At 38.1% G+C, this 20,280-nt stretch overlaps 1 protein-coding gene across 5 annotated transcripts in view; it reads right to left on the minus strand.

Moving 5' to 3' along the window:
• Positions 1-685: 685 nt before the first annotated feature.
• The window catches only part of ABCA6 (ATP binding cassette subfamily A member 6), a 70,908-nt gene continuing 51,313 nt past the window's right edge, over positions 686-20,280 (minus strand). For 3 of the 5 annotated variants that reach the window (XM_033091555.1, XM_033091558.1, XM_033091554.1), the window contains 17 exons: positions 19,980-20,084; positions 18,978-19,151; positions 18,638-18,751; positions 15,244-15,360; positions 13,617-13,694; positions 12,266-12,357; positions 11,525-11,642; positions 10,833-10,950; positions 9,656-9,747; positions 9,218-9,396; positions 8,687-8,762; positions 8,515-8,609; positions 7,144-7,263; positions 6,807-6,947; positions 5,330-5,409; positions 2,134-2,189; positions 686-2,001 (listed from right to left, as the gene is read on the minus strand). In XM_033091555.1, the coding sequence (XP_032947446.1) occupies positions 1,900-2,001; positions 2,134-2,189; positions 5,330-5,409; positions 6,807-6,947; positions 7,144-7,263; positions 8,515-8,609; positions 8,687-8,762; positions 9,218-9,396; positions 9,656-9,747; positions 10,833-10,950; positions 11,525-11,642; positions 12,266-12,357; positions 13,617-13,694; positions 15,244-15,360; positions 18,638-18,751; positions 18,978-19,151; positions 19,980-20,084 (1,857 nt within the window). In that variant the 3' untranslated portion in view covers positions 686-1,899. The remainder of the gene's footprint in view (positions 2,002-2,133; positions 2,190-5,329; positions 5,410-6,806; positions 6,948-7,143; positions 7,264-8,514; positions 8,610-8,686; positions 8,763-9,217; positions 9,397-9,655; positions 9,748-10,832; positions 10,951-11,524; positions 11,643-12,265; positions 12,358-13,616; positions 13,695-15,243; positions 15,361-18,637; positions 18,752-18,977; positions 19,152-19,979; positions 20,085-20,280) is intronic. The other 2 variants (XM_033091557.1, XM_033091556.1) reach the window with 2 other exon arrangements.

Below are 20,280 nucleotides of genomic sequence, written 5' to 3' on the forward strand. Positions count from 1 at the left end.
CCATTTCCTGTTGCGGCTTCCTATTGGATTGGTGAATCCTAACAGGAAGCCAACCATCAATGCAGTCCACAGCAGTCAGGCTTGTCTAGAGGGCTATTAGGAAAACAGAAGACAAAACTAGCACGAGATCTGTCTACAATAGAAATGGAGATGGAAAAATGCTTTTCCCTTTTTAAAAAACTCCCGTCTTTTGTTTTACCCTGACCTCCTCTCTCTGTGCCCATTTATCTCTCATAGGACAGAATCCTAATAAAAACCTAAGCTAACAGCTTCAAAACAGCCATATTATGATAGTTTTAGCAAACTATGCCTAGTTTAATATATTGAAACATTCATACTGTATCTATCTGATACTGCTTATTTAGTACTTTGTAAACATATTTCTACAACAGTCAAGAAAATTTGTAATTTTTAATGAATACAAGCAAATATTTCATTATGTTGGTATGTGAAATGGTTATATGTTTGAGCAAGACAGAAGAATTTATTGCTTGAGTTTTACAAATAATTTAAATAAATTCAACTCTCACTATAATATGAATTTACTTTTATAGGACACTAAAGGCTCCTAAATAAACAAGCTATAGATAATTTATCATAGATTCAGAAATGTAATGCTCCAGATAGAATTACGATATATGTAAAATATACAAATAAAATATTTAATTATATTAAAACCTTATAAAATGTACAAGAAAAAGATTAAAGCACAAAAATGAACAAAGAATACAAATAATTAACACAAAATAAAATGCAAACGTGAAGCTTCAACCTCACCATAAGTTTAAAAGTAAATTAAAACAATTCAGTGTTATACCAGCAAATATGCATACATACCTAATTAGGAAGTTACATGTACTATAATGATTCCAACTCTATAAAGAATGCACTCAAGAAAGAAGAAAGTAGTTGATTTTTTTTTTGTATGGAGAAATTGTAGTGATTCTGTTATTCAACTTTATTCAATTTCTATAGTTTTCCCATTACACAAATTTTCTTTGGTGAGCATAACAATTTTTTTAAGTTATATAACATATCGTCCAAAACAACAGGAATATGGCTTAGTCTTCAAAAAACTTTCTGTTGATATTCAAAATGAAATAGCTATTGTTTAAGGAAAAAAATAATATGTAAAGCTGACATATTTTTTTAATCGAGTAATACAAAAGATTTGTGCGTGTGTGTGTGTGTGTACACATGTACATACACTTATATAACATAAAAATTATTCTAAAATAGCAGGAAATACACAGAAAACTATTGATGAGGGAAATCACTACCACCGCCAAATCATAATTACTTAATATAACATTCAAAATTTTATAAATCTGAATAAAGACTGCTGTGAATTTCATTGCTTACAAAAGATGTATTTGAACTGCTTTTCCAATGCACGTGCTTATTCATTTGTGAGCCCAGATCCCCTAACCCCGTGAATTTCAAGACAAATTCTGAAAAGGTTTCAAGGAAGACTCTTGGGTTGTATGTGGGTATTAAAACAAATGTAAACACCTGATGTATCACAAACTAGCATGCAGCAATCACAGAGCTTTGCGGCTGTTGAATACATCCCTCACATAGTTCAGCAAGACAATTTTTTAGTAAATGTCATATTTCAAAAAAGTCATGCTTTGAAAAATTCCAAGTTTGTGCTTTTATTTCCTCAACATCCAGTGCCTGGCTCGTCAGATAACTTCATTAATACTCTGTACTGCTTTTATCACAGATTGTCTATCATCCCTAAATTTGAGAGGAAGGATAATTTTAAAATTTATTCATTTATTGACTAAATATACAAAATATTGATGTTAACAATTGAAAAAAATTATACATACTGTAAATTATTACATAAAACATAAGTTTATATGATATCAACAAGGAATGATTAGGCTTGAGGTTTTACAGGTCTTCTGAATGAGAGAGGAGTTTCCATCTCATGGTGGTATCAACTTCTTCATCAAAATTTTCCACCTCCTGCTCCTTAGAAAGCTCTAGGAATACCTAGATAGGAAACAAAAAAAAAGGAAAAAGAATCATCAAGTTGTTGATTGTCTTCCAAATAAACAGGCAAAATGCATGCCAGTTTCATTTGAAATTTACAAAGATGTTACAAAACCATCAAAGTTGACTCACCTTTTCCAACGTGAACTGAGAGAGGCTATATTCTTCCAGGTTAAATTTATGTTTCACTGAAAAAAAAAAAAGACTGGTAGTAGATGCTTACAATTTATTACCAAGAATTTTTTTTCAGTCATAGAAAATAAAAGTGCAAATCATTAATATAAATGGAATACAGAGCTGAATAAATAAATGCTTGGTGGAAGAATGAAATAATGAAAATTCAGAGAGTTAATATAAATGCATATTGAACTAATCTTGATATTAGAATTTTCTCATGTTACATTTTAACAATATGTGTTTTATGACTGAGTATATGTGTCTTGAGGAGATATATAAGTTCCTTGAGGAACTGTATAATTGACTGATATATTCTTACACATGGGGAAGTTTTCAATCCCATTTCATTCTCTTTAAAAAGACCCCGTACTTCTGTATAATTGTGCTTCAGCCAGTTCATGTGCCATACCAGCTCTCTGCTTGGCATCCCCACCAGGAAATCTACATGAGAGTGGTCACCAGATTTATATATTCACATGCTCACAGTTCACTATTTACATATCGAGAACCAGCTATATGTGTGAGTCACCCTTAGGTGCCAGGGACAGAGCCTAAGGAAAATAGGTGAGAAGTGTCTGTTCAGGTCCTCTGCTCATTTCTTAATTGGATTGTTTGGTTTTTTTGTTGTTGAGTTCTATAAATTCTTTACATATTTTGGATATTAGCCCCTTATCGAAGGCATTTTTTGCAAATATCTTCTCCCATTTGGTTGGTTGCCTCTTTGTTTTGTTGATGGTTTCTTTTGCTGTGCAGAAGCTTTTTAGTTTGATATAATCCCATTCATTTAATTTTGCTTTTACTTCCTTTGCCTTTGAGGTGAAATTCATAAAAAATCCTCTCTGAACCCAAGGTCCATAAGTTTAGTACCTATGCTTTCTTCTATGCAATTTATTGTTTCAGGTCTTATATGTAGGTCTTTGATCCATTTTGAGTTACTTCTGGTGTAGGGTAACAGATAGCTGTCTAGTTTCATTCTTTTGCATGTGGCTTTCCAACTTTCCCAGACACTTATCACAAGATGACATACAAATGACCAACAGATATATGAAAAGATGTTCAACTTCACTAGCTATTAGAGAAATGCAAATCAAGACCACAATGTGATACCACCTCACACCTGTTAGAATGGCTATTATCAACAAGACAAGAAATAACAAGTGTTGGAGAGGCTATGGAGAAAAAGGAACCCTCAGACACTGCTGATAGGAAGGTAAATTGGGACAGCCATTATGGAAAACAGTATGGAGGTTCTCCAAAAAATTGTGAACAGAATTACCATATGACCCAGCAATCCCTCTTCTGGGTATCTACCCAAAAAATCTGAAAACATTTATCCATAAAAATACATGCCCCGATGTTCACTGTAGCATTTATTTATGGTGGCCAAGACTTGGAAACAACCAAAGTATCCCTCAAAAGATGATTGGATAAAGAAGATGTGGTACATATATACAATAGAATATTACTCGGCCATAAGAATAAAGATGAAAATACTGTGATTTGCAACAACAGGATGGTGACTGAGCTTTTCATGCTAAGAAAAATAAGTCAGATGGAAAAAGTCAAGAACCATATGATTTCACTCATATGTGGGATATAAAACTAAAAGCAACAAACTAACAAGACAAATAAACAAAAACTCATAGACACAGACAACAGTTTAGTAGTTACCAGAGGGTAAGGGGGAAGAAGGGATAGAAGAGGGTAAAAGGGGTGAAATATATGGTGATGGAAGGAGAACTGACTTCGGGTGGTGAACACACAATGGGATATATAGATGATGTATTATAGAATTGTACATCTGAAATCCATATAATTTTACTAACCAATGTCACCCCAATTCATTTAATTAAAAAAAAAAAACCACAGGCAAAAACAAAAACCTCTGCCTTTGTGTAGTTTGCATCTTAGAGGGAGGGATATTGGCATTAAATAAATATGCACTTAAATACATAATAAAGTAAATGATGATAACTACTACAGGGAAAAAGTAAATCAGGTAAAGGAAATAGACTATTTTCTACAGGATGGTTAGGGAAGGCCACAGTAACAAGGTAAGAACTGAGCAGAAACCTGAAAGAAGTGAGGATACAACCTGGATATTTAGGAAGCAGGATTCCAGGAAGAAGGATTCGCAAGTATAAAGTTCTGAAGGTGGACGATGCATGCCTGATAGCATTTAGGAAGAGCTAGGAAGGCAGGTGTCTAGAGTGGAAGGAGCACACCACAGATTTATATTATCTCAAGCACGATGAGTCAGGCTCTGTTCTAGACTCTTTACAAACGAACTCATTTAATCCTCCTGACAACGCTGCCAAGTGGGCACTGATGTCCTCCCTCATTGTAGAGATGAGCCATCTAGACATGTGGGGATTGAGTGACTTTGTTCAATGTCTCCTGACCTGCTAGCAGCAGGGCTGGGATGGGAGACCGGAGAGACTGGTGCCTGGTGCTTGAGTCTGAGCTCTTGGCCATTACACTGTGTTCAGAAATTCCACCATGATGGTTTGCTGCTGGGAATGACCCAGTCAAAATAGGGAAAATAATTATGAAGAGAGAAAATGGACACTTTCAAGTGGCAAGAGGACTTATGCACAATGCAGGGCATGGCCATGCTGGAGACACAGAGAGTACATTGCTAACAAGCAAAGGGACACACAGCGCAGACGCAGGGAGGTTTCCTGCTGCCTTCATTTTACTGGTGAAATGTAAAAGGGCATCGACTGAGGGAGGAAAGCAGGAAGGAGACGGATGTGTAAGAGGAAGGAAGTAATAATTTAGGACACTTGGTGTGAATGGACTGTGCATAAGGAAGCGACACAGACTGGACTAACGGGCTTTCTGAGGTTAATGTCATGAATTCACAGTAAAACCAGTCAAGCATGATTTTGCGTTTTCTGCAGCTTCCTTCTGCAGTGGAGATAAATCTCTTTTCAGAGAGTTGGATTAACCAAACTTGGGATTAAATCTACCATTATCTACCATTAGAATTCTTAAAAATCATACCCTACAGGGGTATGATTTAAATTTTTTTATTTAAAAATTTTTAAATAAAATTTTAAAAATTTATTACACAATTATCTCCCATTAAATTATTATTTAAGTCTGAATTAATTCTGCAAAAGTTTTATTTTAAAAAGATCATTCTTACCTGCCTCTAATTGGTGAAAGGCCTGAGATAAAGGGTGAACATCTCCCGCGGGCAGTTTATAGGTCAAGAAGGAAGGATACCTGGGAATAGGAAAATGTCATATTTGACCTTGAGTTTCAAGGTCCATCAACATAATGACCATCAACATAAATATTGACATTATCAGCAATTTCCTTCTTAAAATAAAAGTAATGCAAATTAATGTATGGCTTACACAGGAAATAAATAAAATAATTTATCAATGGACAAATCTTAAAATGGCTTTGGTAGCTCACTGTTGGAGAGAATTCTCTAAATTACATTTATGCTCAGTTTATGCAACGCTTTTTCTTGTTGAATACAGATATTCTGAACTTATCCTTTTGATTAGGTTCAAATTACGTTGGGACTAATCCCAACTTAATATTTCATCCTTGTCACCAGAAAGCTAAGGAAAAAGAGGTATGAGGTTGGGAGAGAGGGGGATAATAGTGGAAAGATTCAAAAAGCTTTAACTAAAAACTTCCCTGACCTCTGAGGAGAGAAGAGCCAGGACTGATTTGGGGCATCTCGTTTCCACGTGTTGCATTTGGCTCTATGACCTCATGCCCCATTTTCAGCTCCTCCCGAAAAGAAGTTCAATGCTCCCAGGTGGCCCCAAAGACGCCCATACCTCCAGGACTGGCCCTGTTCAGCCCAGCCCCTGCTCTTTCAGTCTTACCATTCGACATCTTCCCAGCCATATCAAAACTTCTTCTTGGATTTGTGACAACAAAGGTCTAGTAACAGGACTGAGTTACATGCCCTGGCATGTCCCTTACATAATGCCATTGTACTTATACTGTGCTAAACTGAAATACCAGTGGTCATGTTCTGCTGCTTTAGTGTGCTTATCCTCCAAGGAATTTCAAATTCAGTTCCTGTTCTACTTCCTTGCCTTCCTGCCAATAACACACAGATACACAAATACACACATGCATCTCTATATATGCACACACACCTTTCTACGTAGTCTCCATTTTGAGGCATGAAAACTCCATTAAAGGGAGGGCCTTTGATTATCTCAGTTGCTATTTGTTTCCTATGAAGGGGATGCAACCTAAATAGTTACATCTTTTAAGTGATAGATATTTATATCTTTTAAATATTCACAAGGAGGCCTGGGGAGGGCGCCATGGGCCCAACTGTGGTCTTGTGTGGATCTGAGTCATCAAGAATTGCTTGTCCCCAACTTTTCCAAGTCCCCCTCCAGAGCTGGGGATAGGTCTTGGATGACTTAGGAGACCCAGGAAGCTGTGATCCCAGGCTTCCCCAGGAACACAGCGTCCTGGGTAGCTCCCAAACCTCATAATCTGTAAGATTCAACTGGTCAGTTTTTGAAGTCCCTAACTTTCTCTATGAAGTCAAATCACCCTGACGTTCTCTCAGAGCAGAAAGGAAACCACTGTGTGTGTGAGTAAAGCCAAAAGTTTTCTCCATAATCAAAAGCTCCTTTCACCTTTCCTGCTGTGCAGCCTGTGGGAAAAGCTTCAGAATCTCAGTGTGGACCAAAGTGACTTGAGAAGTTTCCTTCACTTTTAGTTGTAGAATGTAATCCTTGCCGAGTTTGCTTCTCAGGTGTTGGATGGAGCCGATGCTTCTATGGAGAAGAAGGACAGCATGGTGGAACAAATATTGGCCCTGAAATATTTTATGTTAGTCTTAAATTTTAAATATAAGGGAGAGGGCATCACTGAGGGAGCTGAGAGGAAGAACTCCAGCTGCCACAGCGACTTTGCCCTTTTCATAGGAAATCTCATTTGGCGATCAAGTGCAGGCTCTAGAAAAACACCCACCTCAGTCTCCCGTTCACCATGATGGCAATGCGGTCACAAATGGCCTCGGCCTCAGCCAGGTAATGGGTGATCAGGAGGGCCCCCTTCTCTGTGTTTTTAATGGCTGCCTGGATCATCTGCCTGAAGTGAGACAAAAAAATCAACACCATAAAAAAAAGAGCACAGGAAAAAAAAGAGATGGAGGGGACATTTTATAGATAAAATACAGTTTATAAATCATAGTCAGACCCTAATTCAAAAAAACCCAGGGAAATGTGACTACTGATTAGGTTTTTGATAACATAAAGAAAAGTTTTTAACATTTTTAGGTGTGCTAATGGTTTTCTGGTTGAGCTATAAAAAATTTCCATAGCTTTTGTAGAAACTAATGGAAATATTTATAAATAAAGGACATGCTGCCTAGTATTTGCTTCAAAATAACTGAGACGTAAGGAAAGGAAGTGGGTGGAGGTATAGATGAAGAAGAATTGACCTTCTATGGGTAACTGTTGAAAGTGGCTGATGGGTACAATGGGTTCATAAACAATTCTCTTTACATTTATATAAAATGTCCATAACAGAGTTCTTTTTAAAAGTTGGAAAAACACTGGACAGTCACAAATAAGAAACTGGACTGGAGAGTTTCATAAGTCTAAATGGAAAGTCCTCCATGGGAAACTAAGAAGAATTTAAAAGCTAAATTCTTTTAATGTATAAACAAATTTGACAGATTAGGTAAAAGGGGGGGGAGGAAATGGGGAAATTGTCAGTACGTTAACAGTTTCTAAGGAAATAGTTATAGATATCTCAGTAATTGAAAGACCCTTGGGGCCAGCCCAGTGGTTCTGGTGGTTGGAGCACTGGGCTCCCAACAGTGAGGTCGTCAGTTCGATTCCCACATGGGCTAGTGAGCTGCGCCCTCTACAGCTAAGATTGTGAACAACAGCTCTTCCTGGAGCTGGGCTGCCATCCAATTGCCTCAGCCAGGGGGGAGCACAAGGCTCATAATACCAGCATGTGTCAGGGAGCTGCGTCCTACACAACTAGACTGAGAAACAACGGCTTACACCGGATGGGGGAAGGGAGGGAGGCGGAAGAAAGGGAAAATAATAATAATAATTGAAAGACCAATTAAAATACACTTCAAATTGCAAGACCTAAAACTTGAACAAAATACTTACAGGTTTTTTTAATTTTGCTTTTGAAAAATATGAATACCACATGAATCTGACTCAACATTAGAGAACCTATTTGTTGAATATTTTTCTTAATAATGTGGATTATCTCCACTAAACTGGGAACGAGTGGAGTTGATTTTCTAGGATCGGTTTCAAAGTGCAGCTTTTACATAAGGTTTATTATACTTCCGGCTCTGAGGGTTATCATTCTCACCACATTTGCTGCTGTCCTATTGGATCCATGGCTGTAGATGGTTCATCCAGAATCAGGATAGGTGAATTTCCCAGCATGCTCCGCACAAAGCACAACTGCAAGGCAGACAGACACCCTTACTTGCTGCCACCACCGCGTCTGCCCTCAGAATACCATCGCACGCCACACACACCTTTCTGGTGGCTCCTGCCGTTAGTTTGTGCACTGGCACATTCAGCTGCTCACGCAGTTTGAAAGTATCCACCAACCTGATGGAAAACAGGATGAGAATATCAGGTCGAGAGAGGATAGGATCCGGGGAAAATGTCTTCACACGGAAGAGGAACAGCACTGGAAGGAAGCATGATGCTATTATTCTCAAAACTCTAATGACTAAAGCAAAAAAACAAAGTGTATTTTGGAACATGAAAGATGTTGCACCTCAGAAAACATTTTTAAGAATAACTACAATTCTGAATGTGGAACTGAAATGGATAATTATTCATTCACTTGTCGATTATTTTATGCAATTACTTTTTTAAAGATCTCTCAATCAGGGATGCAAGAAACAGCTCCTGTCCCCATTCCTGCTTTCCCTACCACTGAACACTCTCTGAAAAGGTGGAGACATCATTTTTACTGCTCATTCTCCATTAATGAATTCATCTTCAGTGTACAGCCTCCCTGTCTCTTGACACAAAGGAATCACATGACTTCTCTGTACCGTGATATGGCTACAGCGGCGTCAGATTTCCTCAGTCCTTTCACGGCCGCGAACACCTCCAGATGTTCCCTCACCGTCAGATTGGGCCACAGCGCATTCTCCTGAGGACAGTACCCCAGGAACTTGACCATGTCATCTCCCTGGTGGCCCAAAATGGAACTACATCCTTTCAGTTGCACCTAAGAAGGTAAACTGGTTTTAGAAACACATGTAGCCTTTCCTCCAACCATGCAATTAAATTATTCAAGAAACTGGCATCTAGCTAATAAAACCCCACATTTTTTGCGCATCAAAAAAATATTATAGAAATTAGTTCACATATTTATTAAACACTATTTAAACTACTGAAAGTATAGTCTTACAATGCTATGTATAATCTATGTTTATCATGACATTTCTATTTTGGGGAATGGAAACCGTTTCTTTATTTGTCACTACCTCTCCAGCTGTTGGCTTCGTGATCCCAGCTATCATTCTTATTGATGAACTTTTACCAGCGCCGTTGGGTCCAAGCAATCCCAGTATTTCACCTAAAAGAGAATCACTGACTATCAAGACTGGAAGTGAAGTAGTGATGAACGTAAAACATTTCCTTCCATAACCTTCTTCAATAACGCCTCAGTCCCATTTGGAAATTGGTAACATATATGTAATCGGTGTCACCAACATGGTCTTTAACTCCTATAATTATATAAAATGCCAGTGAAAAGCTTATGGATTTGATGTTAATACACCTGTCTTTTTTCCAGATTACTTTTTTAGTAAAAAATGTACCCAGGTTTTTTTCTCTAGTCGATGGCTGATATGCTGAGTACATAGATCAGTGATTCCTAAACTTGGGAAGTCAGGGACATTTTTACCACTGGTGTCCGAGCCACCATCATCTTTTATCTGAACTGATATAAAAAGCCTCTTAACTTGTCCACAACCCAAATTTATGAACCACCAATAGCCAGTGTGTTTTTTTTTTCAAAATATAAATTAAATGGTGACAAAATGCTGGCTGAACTTGGTATGAAATCTAAATTCTTTGCTCTGTTTTATAAAGCTGCACCTAACCTAGCCCTGCTGGCCTGATTATCCGTTCCATCTGCAGATGCATCCACTGGCCTCTCTGTTTGTGCCTCACAGGCCTCCCCAGGCCTGAGTCCCTCCCCTCACTGTTTCCTCTGCCTGGGGTGCTCTTCTCTCTTCACGCTCACAGACCTGGCACCTTCTCATCACCACGATTGGGGCTTAAATGTCACTGCTCAAGGAAGGCCTTCCTTAACCCTACATGAATGCAGCCCCAGGTCACACACAGGCTATTTCACATAGGTGAGTATTCCATGGACAACTTGCCTATATGATCTCGGATACTTTTCTTGATACGTTATTTTTGTTTATTGATCCCTCTTAGGATGTAAAATCCATGGGTGCAGGAACTTGCTTATTTCTTTCATAATTATATTTTCAGAGCCTCAGACTGTCCCTGGAACACTCACAATTATATGTTGAATGAATGTCACTCACACATTATGTGTTGAACAAATGAATTCTTCAGCAGCTACCACATGCCTACCAGGCAGATGATCAATGGGTATGAATGGCGAATAAAAAGGTGACTCTTCCTAACCTTTTTTAACACAGAAGGAGATATTTCTTGCTGCTATTTTCTTCTTCCTCTTCGAAAAGCAGCGTTTCTTCTGACCTGCATATTCTTTGTGTAGACAGCTAGCAATTATGACGGGTTTCTGGAAGAGATGACAACATGATTTTCCTCTTAAACATTAGAGATTTTCTGTTCCTATGTTCTCCCTACCGGACCTGTCTTGCCCTATGTCATGAACCAAAGCACACTGTGAGTTGAGGGAAATCTGAGTGCTTGTTTCAAGTGTAACATGCCTGCACTGATGATTCTTGCTTCGCAGTGGAGTGAGAAACAGCATGTCAGAAGCCGCCTCTCTGCCTTCCCAGAACAAACGTGTCTAATCTCATAGAAACATCGAAGTCAAACGAATCACCCTCAAAATCTTAATTTCCATTAGGATTTTATAATGTCTCTCATGTAAATTCCCCACCTCACGAAACTTTTGGTTTCAAAATGAGAGCTCTATGTATCCAAGTCCATTTTTCTCAAAAGAAGAACCATTGTTTTGTGTTCTTCTTTGAGCTTCCAAGACACTCCCAAGAAGCACCTGCATATTTAAGAATTATGAAAAGGCACCACACTCCAGACTTTCAAGATGGAAATCTGCACATCAACCGATATGCCGGGTAGTTCTTGAAATGTTCCATCAACATGCACTTTGTCACTTGGTTTGCTACCTCTGAGTTTGCCGCGGTCAGGGCGGCGGCTGTTCTTATTCTTTCTGCTTGAACATCTTCATCTTCATCGACAGGTTCTTCTGGATTCGGTCGAGCCTTTCCACTTCGAGGGGAAATTCTGTGGAGAAAACGAAATGCATGACGGGTGATTTTTCTATTGTCAAAGATGGATCAAAGAGCCAGCCTCCCTGTGAGTTCACTCGCCATTGTCCCTTTCTTTCCATAAATTGGTGACGATGATGGATGGCCCTGCTTTTGCCAAGAACCCCCGCCCCTTTCTCAGTGTTGACGCCATTCTTTCAGTTGGCATCTCTGTCCTTTCCAAATCCGCCGGCAAGTACTGCTGCTTCTTTAAAAATCAGCTACGTTTTCTCTGTTCCCTCTGAGCCCATCTAATCACACCCAACATTTGCCTTTACTGTTCACCCTTTTTAGAGTCCCCCACTTGGGAGGCACTATGTTGCTCAACCCATGTCATCCGTCTCTTCTGTTCTAGGACGTCATCTTGGGTGGGAGAATGGCGTATTTGAGGGACTGAAAGCTTCCTTCCGCTGGTTAGTGCCAGAACCCTGCCCGGGAGTCCTGTTTTGAGGCCCTAAGCCAGCAATCCCCTGATGGGCATGAAAATTACCAGGCTATTTACGTTGTACAGATAAACCTGTACTAACAGGTTGATAGTCTAACACACTCTAGGAATATTACAATATGATATTAAGTATGAAATTCAGTTTTTATCCCAACCTGAAAACAGGGTCCTTTTGCATTATTTTCTGCCCACACTTTATTTCCATGCATCTTAGGACAAAAACGAATAGCAAAGCCTGAAAGTAGGGCTAGGAGCAAAGAAAAACAGTTACATTTAGGTATAAGTTCACAAATATTATTTAAACATTTGAATTCAACTGGTGGCCTTTTGTCCTCAGGTAAAATAGATGTGAATCATTCTCACAAACTGGGGAAGAAATCCAGCCATGTGTGACCATCAGCTAGGGGACCCTGTCTCCTTCTCACAACCCATATCCAGTCTGCCAGCAAATTCTATCAGTTCTTCCTTCAAAATTCTCCAGAACCCAATTTCTTCTCACCCCTGCTTGTGCTTCTCCCACCCAGGCCCAGGTCATTACAATGTCTCATCATAGTACTGCGATACCTTGCTACCTGGTCCCCCTCTTTTCTCCTTGCTCCAAACATCTATTCTCAACACACTCACTAGAACTACTCTTCCAACACATAAGTCCTAGCATACCACTTTGCTTAAAACCCTCCAATGACTCCTCAGTTACTCGAAGTCAGGTCAAAGTCCTTTGGGGACTTTTGGGACCTGAAACGCTCTGTGTAACCCCTGCTATCCACCCCACTTTTCCCTACTCCTTCTGTGACCTTCTCTCATGCCACTCTCCTCTTTGGTCACTCTGCTACAACCAGCCTGGCCTCCTGGCTGACCCTGCAATAAGCCAGGGCTACTCTTGCCCCTCGTACTGGAATGTTCTTTCCCAAGCTATCCCTGCAGCTTGCTCCCTTGCCTCTTTCAGATCCTCATTTCTCAGCCAGGCCTTTCCTGACCACCCATCTAACATAGTGTATATTATTTATTGAGTTTATTATCCAGCTCCTTTCACCACAAAATAAACTCCATGAGGGCGAGACTTCTGTCTACATTTGCTCCTGTGCCTAGGAAAGTACTGACACATTCTATTCAGGGACAGTAGCTTTCTTCAGTCTAAACAGGTCAACATAATCATTCTTCCCTTTCACTTTTAATTCATCCTTTGCTTTTTAATCTCTAAATCAAAGGATTTCAGTTATATTGCATCTGTGTGTTTTGCAAGCTCTCTCAAATTTGGAGGGGACAATAAACGGGATAAATAAACATAAAAAATTAATTTTATACTGAATTCTGGATTTAAACCATCATTCATGCATATAAAAAGTAACTCTAGGATTTGGAATCATGTCTGAATGTAATTGTCTATTCTAAAATTGTTTTTTAAAACACTTTTAAAGTTGCACACTTCAGACAAGATCAAATAGTTATTATAGCAAGTGATCACTACCTTAAAAAATAGGGGCTGAGTTAGAAAAACCTTCTTACTATTAGGCATACTAGAAGATCAACTTCACTCAGGTCAAAATTTTCGTTTTCGTATATTTCTTGGTGCTGAAAGGATTCCTGCAAAGGCAAAAAAAAAAAAAAAAAAAAAGCTAAATTTAAATTCATCAGCTTTATGATTTGCATTTAAATGATATAAAATTTCACACACTGCTTGATTCCCCTCTGTGCACTAAGTGACAAGCAATTCCATGCAAAGAGAGGGGACCCCCTACTCAACGCTGAATGTCACTCCATGAGCAGATAATGTCTGTCTCTTCCAATTTTTTTTTTCCCTTTAATAGTTTGGTTTAACGTTTGCTGAACGTCTACTGAAAGCACAACAGAAAGAGGTGCCTGGATCATGAAAAATTCTAGGGGCCAACAATATTTGTCCTAATAAGCCACCACAAATCTTTTCAGGGTCCCTTCCTACCCCAATGATGACTGCTTCCCACCACAATCATTAGTCCCGTTGTGTTATCCTTTCTTCGTCAATCAATGCATTCAGAAAGTAACTCAATCCTCCTAAGTAATATGTGACAGATGCAGGTTCATGTATTTCGCTTCGCAGGTCTGCTTATATTCTAGAAGAGAAATGCTTTCAGCAGAAGTATACATTTTCAATTGAGAATTCCAGGCGTTGCTCCGCCAATGGAGAAATGTTTTTGCAGATGGCAGGCTTTCCCAGGTTCCCAAGAATACAAACCATGAGGGAAGCCCTCTCTGCCTTCTTTAAAGCCACTTCACTCAATGAGGCAGGCTCCCCCACCCCCGAATATGCTCCTGACTGAGCTCTTCTGCTCATCTCATTGTACCTGTCTTTCCACCTGAATCATAGTTTATCTAATGCCTTCTGGTCTTCCCTGCTTTGATGCCTTTGCTTCCCTCTTCAGAACACGCTTACCTCCTGCCCCACTCTTCCACGAATTAATTCTCACTCATTCTTCAGGATTGTGTTTAAACACTGCTTCCCCTAGAAGATCGCTCTGACATCAGCTGTGCTTGGAACTCTGCCCTTCTGTTTTGCAGCCTTTTAAGCCCTATGCATGGACTTGCCTGAGGCTGGTCTTTGTGTCCACTGAAGCTCTGCGAAAGGAAGGACTGTACTAGCTTGCCCATCAGATGTTCCCAATTACTAGCATAGTGCCGAACACAGAACAGTGTTTAACACACAGTTTTGAACGAGGGAATGCTTGATGAATGGTATTGTACATGAGTGTATCCCTCACAATGGATAATGAAGACTCATGAAATTAGGCAACATTTTTCACTCTGGCGCTAGTGCGGCATAGCATCTACCAATGCTTATGTTTTGCAAAGTGCCTACGGCAAAGCTTTTGTAATGGCTTTATTGAGGTTTTTTCATGCCATAAAATTCACCCATATGAAGGGTACAATTCAAGGATTTTTCAGTAAATTTACAGAGTTGTGAGAGCATCACCACAATTCAACTTAAGAACATTTCCATCACCCCAAACAGATAACTTCATATGCATTTGCTGTCAGTCCCCATTCCTACTCCAGCCCCAGAAAACCACTAGCCCACTTTCTGTCTTTAAGATTTAGGCAAAGCATTTTGATAGGTTGCATATTCAAACCTAATGACACAGTTGATAATATTGCTTACCAACATCAAAAAAGCTAGGAATCCATCCAAGGTAAATGAAGGCAATAACACCATGGCCAATATCATCATAGGTGCCTCTAAATGAGTTACAACGATGTCATAAAAGTTGGTTGAGGTCTACAAGGCAAGTTGAAATATATTGCATGTCAGACGTACTCGGTCCACTGATATTTGAGAAAATATTTAAGATGTAGGTGTTCTTATCATATGTGTCAGAATGTTTCTATTTGCAGATACACCCCTTTTACAGGGCAAAAGGAAAGGATGAGATTTCGTGCATGAGAATATATATATATATATATATATATATATAACTGTTAGCTCCCCAACAGAAAATTCTTTGAATAATCTGGAGATAAAAGTGAAAAATAAAATGACCAAACAGACTTCCTGAGAGTGCCTTAAGTACAATCTAAGACAATAGGATAAAGAGAGAAATTACCTTTTTATAGTTAAGGTAGCAATATTGTTAATGTATAAAAATTGGTATACATTGAAAAGTTATATGGGCACTTATAAAACATCCATATTGCCTCTCACCTAGACTGAAGCTTTCTGACTGTCCTCCCTGCTTCATTACATCCCCATGCCAAACAAATGGTTTTTCTGAGATTGTGTATTTTGACTGTAATGGACTCACTTTCTTTTAGATTATTAGTAAATGTTGGGGGAAGGAATAAAGATAGTCTTTCATGTTTCTGTTTTAAGGATCAGCTTAGCAGTCAACAAGTATGTATTGAGCACTTTACTGAACATTTTCTGGGTCTTATTAATGTGTTAATTATAATAAAACTAATAAGAATCATAACTACTAAATCCACTGACTATTACACAAATGCCAAGCATTAAGAATTTAGCATGCATGGTTTACTTTAATTCTCACAACAACTCTATAATATAGTTCTTATTATCCCTTCCTTTATATACGGGAAATCTAGGGTCCAGAGATATTAAATAACATCCTCATCATCACACAGTTAGTGAGTGACAAAGCTGGAATTCAAAACTCTGTGTATGAGTGTGATTGTTAAGTCTTTATGTGAGAAAACTATACTGTTTTGAGGAAATTATATATAACAAACGTTGTGTCATTATTAAGTGAATTTACAGTTTTGGGGGAATGTGTAATCTACATGTAAAAACAATTGGGAATAGAACCAAATAATTTATAACCAAGTATTCAGGAAGAGCACAATAAGCATTTTGGATGGCAAATCCAAAAGGCTTCTCTTATTCTACAAACTCTCTGCAAAGGTACTGCCCAATTGTCCACGTTTCCATAGTTCTCTTCTCTTAGTTTCCATGACATCACACTTCTCTATTTTTCCCCCTATCTCCTTATTTTTGATAACTGTGAGTCCGTTAGCCTACTTAGTTGATAGTGCTTAGTCTACCAGGCCTCAGGTTTCTACTTTTGTGAGTGATTCTCTTCTTCCTTTCTCATCCACCGTAACAAGAGAGGATGTCAAAATGCATCAAAGGAAATACACAATGGCTCAGTGTGCTAAGATGGGCTGTTGTACTTCCACCACTGGGCTAAAAATATGGGCTGACAGGGTGCTTCCTTATTAGACAAGGGCCTAAGATACTCATGAAGTGCCACGTCCTTGGGGTACAGGAGTCCACTGGACTCTAGAAACAAATTAACTATTGACTGTGGCTTCACTACATGATGGGGAGACAGTGCCCATACCCAAGATTGCAAAAAGGGTAACTGCACTGATCATCAACATATGACACATTTGTATATATGATCCTGTGAGTAATAAAAAAATGACCTTAGTCCTAAGACTAGCATGGTTTAAACTTACACTAACTGTATGATGAAAGATCAGGTATCACAGCACGCATGCTCAATACATGTCTGAAATAAAGCAAGTTCTTTGTATAAGACAAAAAGTTATTGCAAACTGCTTGAGGTCTCTGTGGCAATGTACAATTTAGCCTACTAAAATCAAGACGTTGATCAACACAACCTTTAAATCAGTATTGTCAACCATGCTATCATCTCATATTTTTTGATATGACGAATGACATACGGTCTGAGACCTCATTATACTAGCTGATCTTGAATGTTTTTCAAATCTGAAATCCCAATATTCCACACACATGTAGCTTCTTTTCAATGATATAAAAATGACATAAATAGACAAGCACACTAAAATAGATAAATATGAAAAAGGAGAAGAAAAGATCAGAAATTATAAACATGTATTATATTGTAACACTATGATATAATTTTTTTACATTTTGAACAAAAAAATCTGTATTTTACAAAATTGACTTTGCTTCTATAATACCTCCTTGTCTTATTTTAATTTATAATAATTCAAAAATAGTTGACAGCAAAGAAATAAAAGGTAGCTGATCATCTATAGATATATTTCGACTTGAAAAATACAGTGTTTCAGAGTCGCATATTCGATTCTCTCCTGTGGTTCTTTATTTATTATAGTTTGTTCATATTACAGTTAGAGAAAAACTTAATCATCACATTCATCCACAAACCTAATAGAAAAGACTTCTACATTATCATGACTTTCCCTAGAAATAACAAAATCATCTTTCTTCATTGGTTCACTTATGCACTTGCAGCTGAGGAATTATGCAAGAGGAAGTCATCATATGATAATGCAAATTCTATTCCGCCTTCTACCATGTATTGAAGGAACTCTGCCCTCATTAGATTTTCATCCCTTATGATGTAAAGTGTAAGGGAAAATGGTCTCTACTCTCTTAGTCAAGAGATGAAAGCTCTTGGTATATCAAATTCTGGAAGGTCTTCATATTCTGTGGAATTGCTGTACTTTGAAATCCTAGAACTTGGCTGGGAAAGTTCTGTCCATATTTTTTTGCAACCCAACATCACTACAGTGCCTGAACCCATGAGAAAGCTCCCTCCCTGCTCTGCATTTCCACAAAAGCTGAAGATAAGGGGCAGAGAGAAGGTCCTACTGTTGAAGCGAGTGCTCCCTTATACGAGGGATTGGCAGATCTACACAAACCAGGACGAACTGTGAGTATCAGGTAAACCAGGGGCTTATTTTTCACTTGACACAAAGCAAAAATGCATTCATCTAGGCATGCATTTGTCCCTGTCTGGAATGGCTTCTATTTGAGGAAAGCCAACACAAAGAGTGGGAAAGACATAAAGAAAAAGAAACCATGACATTAGGCTCCTGACTACTTAGAACTGAGAATAAGCTTAAAGAGTATTTATGCAGGAACTCACTATGATCTTTCAAGCCTCTCTCAGGCTGGCAGTACTGACCTGTCAACAGTTACAGTGTTGATTTTCCCATTGCTCAAGACAAAAGTGACCATGTTTAATGTGACACTGAAAGTCTAAAACGAAACTCTATCTCTCTATTCATATGTTTGCATATATACTTACAATATAGAAGCAAAATGACCAAAAGCCACTATTTTTTCTCCTCTTGCGAAAAATAAATGATATCACGTATGTCAAAAAGACAAGAGAAGCTGCATAACCAAACGTAATTACAACCTGAAGATAATATAAATAATATCAAAGTCAAAAAATAGAATATGAACTGAGGGGAAAATTAAACTATAAATATTTTTAACATATTTGATCACACAAGTATTTGGCATGTTTCTGTTTTAGTTTATGACAAAGTAAAAAGAAAAATGTCTTGATTATATAACTATCAAGTGTTAAAATGTTTCATGAATTACCTTATAAGATATCATCTAGGTAATCTGTTACTTACCAAAGCAAACACAATTCGACTTGTGATATAAAGGCCCTGTATGTTTACTAAGTAGAAAAATAAATACGTTGAAAGGATAATAAAGGCAAAGAGGTTAATATCCACCAGCGCCTGTCCACACCAGTAGGCAGAAGGGAAGAGGCCTGAGATCCATAGCTGGGCTTTCACTCTCTTCTGATGAAAAAACACAGGATATAAAGAGATTCAATTAAAATCTAAAACAAATACACTGGAAGATGTTTTGAAGATAAATCTAATCGAACCTAATACTTGTAAGTCTACTAATTTTAATTATGCACATACTGTTTAGGAACCTGCGGTGTTGAGAGCCAATTCCATAGAGTGGACTATTTTGAAAATGAGTCTTGTTTTATTTGATAGGTTTGATTCACAGCACCCTTCCAACCCATGCATAATGAATGGAAAAACAGATCTCATAATCATCAAGGAATTCATCTCCTTCAGAAGAAATACTATTTTGTGACCCGAAGGACAGTAAGTTCTCGATCATCCAAATATACCCTGGGAGAGTTACTGGCTCAGAATGGTGAAGGATGACTCATCTAAATCTTATTGAACTGTTGGCCTTCGATAATGGATATAACCAAATACAAATACAACAAAACATTTTATTCCCCACAGTAGAAAGGGCATTCCCCACAGTAGAAAGGCAAGTCTCAAATCTGGTCTGCAATTTCAACATCAATGATTTCTCCCTTGGAGTTAGGAAATAATATAGTCAAAAGTTTTAGAATACTCCCCTTTGAAGGTTTAAATTAACTTGAATCCCTGTAACATTATTGAACTTTTCCTGTAGTTTTGAAGTAAGAAGTATTGTTTTTAGAGACAAATTTTCTGACTTGAGAGAAATCATGCTTAACTACATTATCTCAATGTAGGCTTAAATGTGTTTCCCACAGGAGAACATGTTGAACACATAGGTCTGACAATACAATTACTGAAGTCCCTGAAGTTTCTTTTCTTTCTTTTCCCTTCTCTTACTTTGTAATCGCTGACACTGCCCATGGCGATGTAAGGAGAAATGCTGCACGAAATGAAAAGTAAAAAGAGGGAGCCTTCCGGGAGCCCAGTCCAGAACACGTAACTCTGCAAATATAAAATATACTTTAAACTAGCTTTTTAAAAACATTAAACAGATACTAATAACCATAAAGAAATATGCTTTTTGAAATACTGAAACATAAAAAACGTATGGCTATTTCATCAACATCTGCACATGGAGGTGGGAGAAGGAAATGACTTCTGATTATTTAATCTGAGGCTTCAACTCCCAGGAAAAAAA

Source organism: Rhinolophus ferrumequinum, chromosome 21 (genome assembly GCF_004115265.2).
Source record: "Rhinolophus ferrumequinum isolate MPI-CBG mRhiFer1 chromosome 21, mRhiFer1_v1.p, whole genome shotgun sequence".
NCBI classification, from domain to species: domain Eukaryota; kingdom Metazoa; phylum Chordata; class Mammalia; order Chiroptera; family Rhinolophidae; genus Rhinolophus; species Rhinolophus ferrumequinum.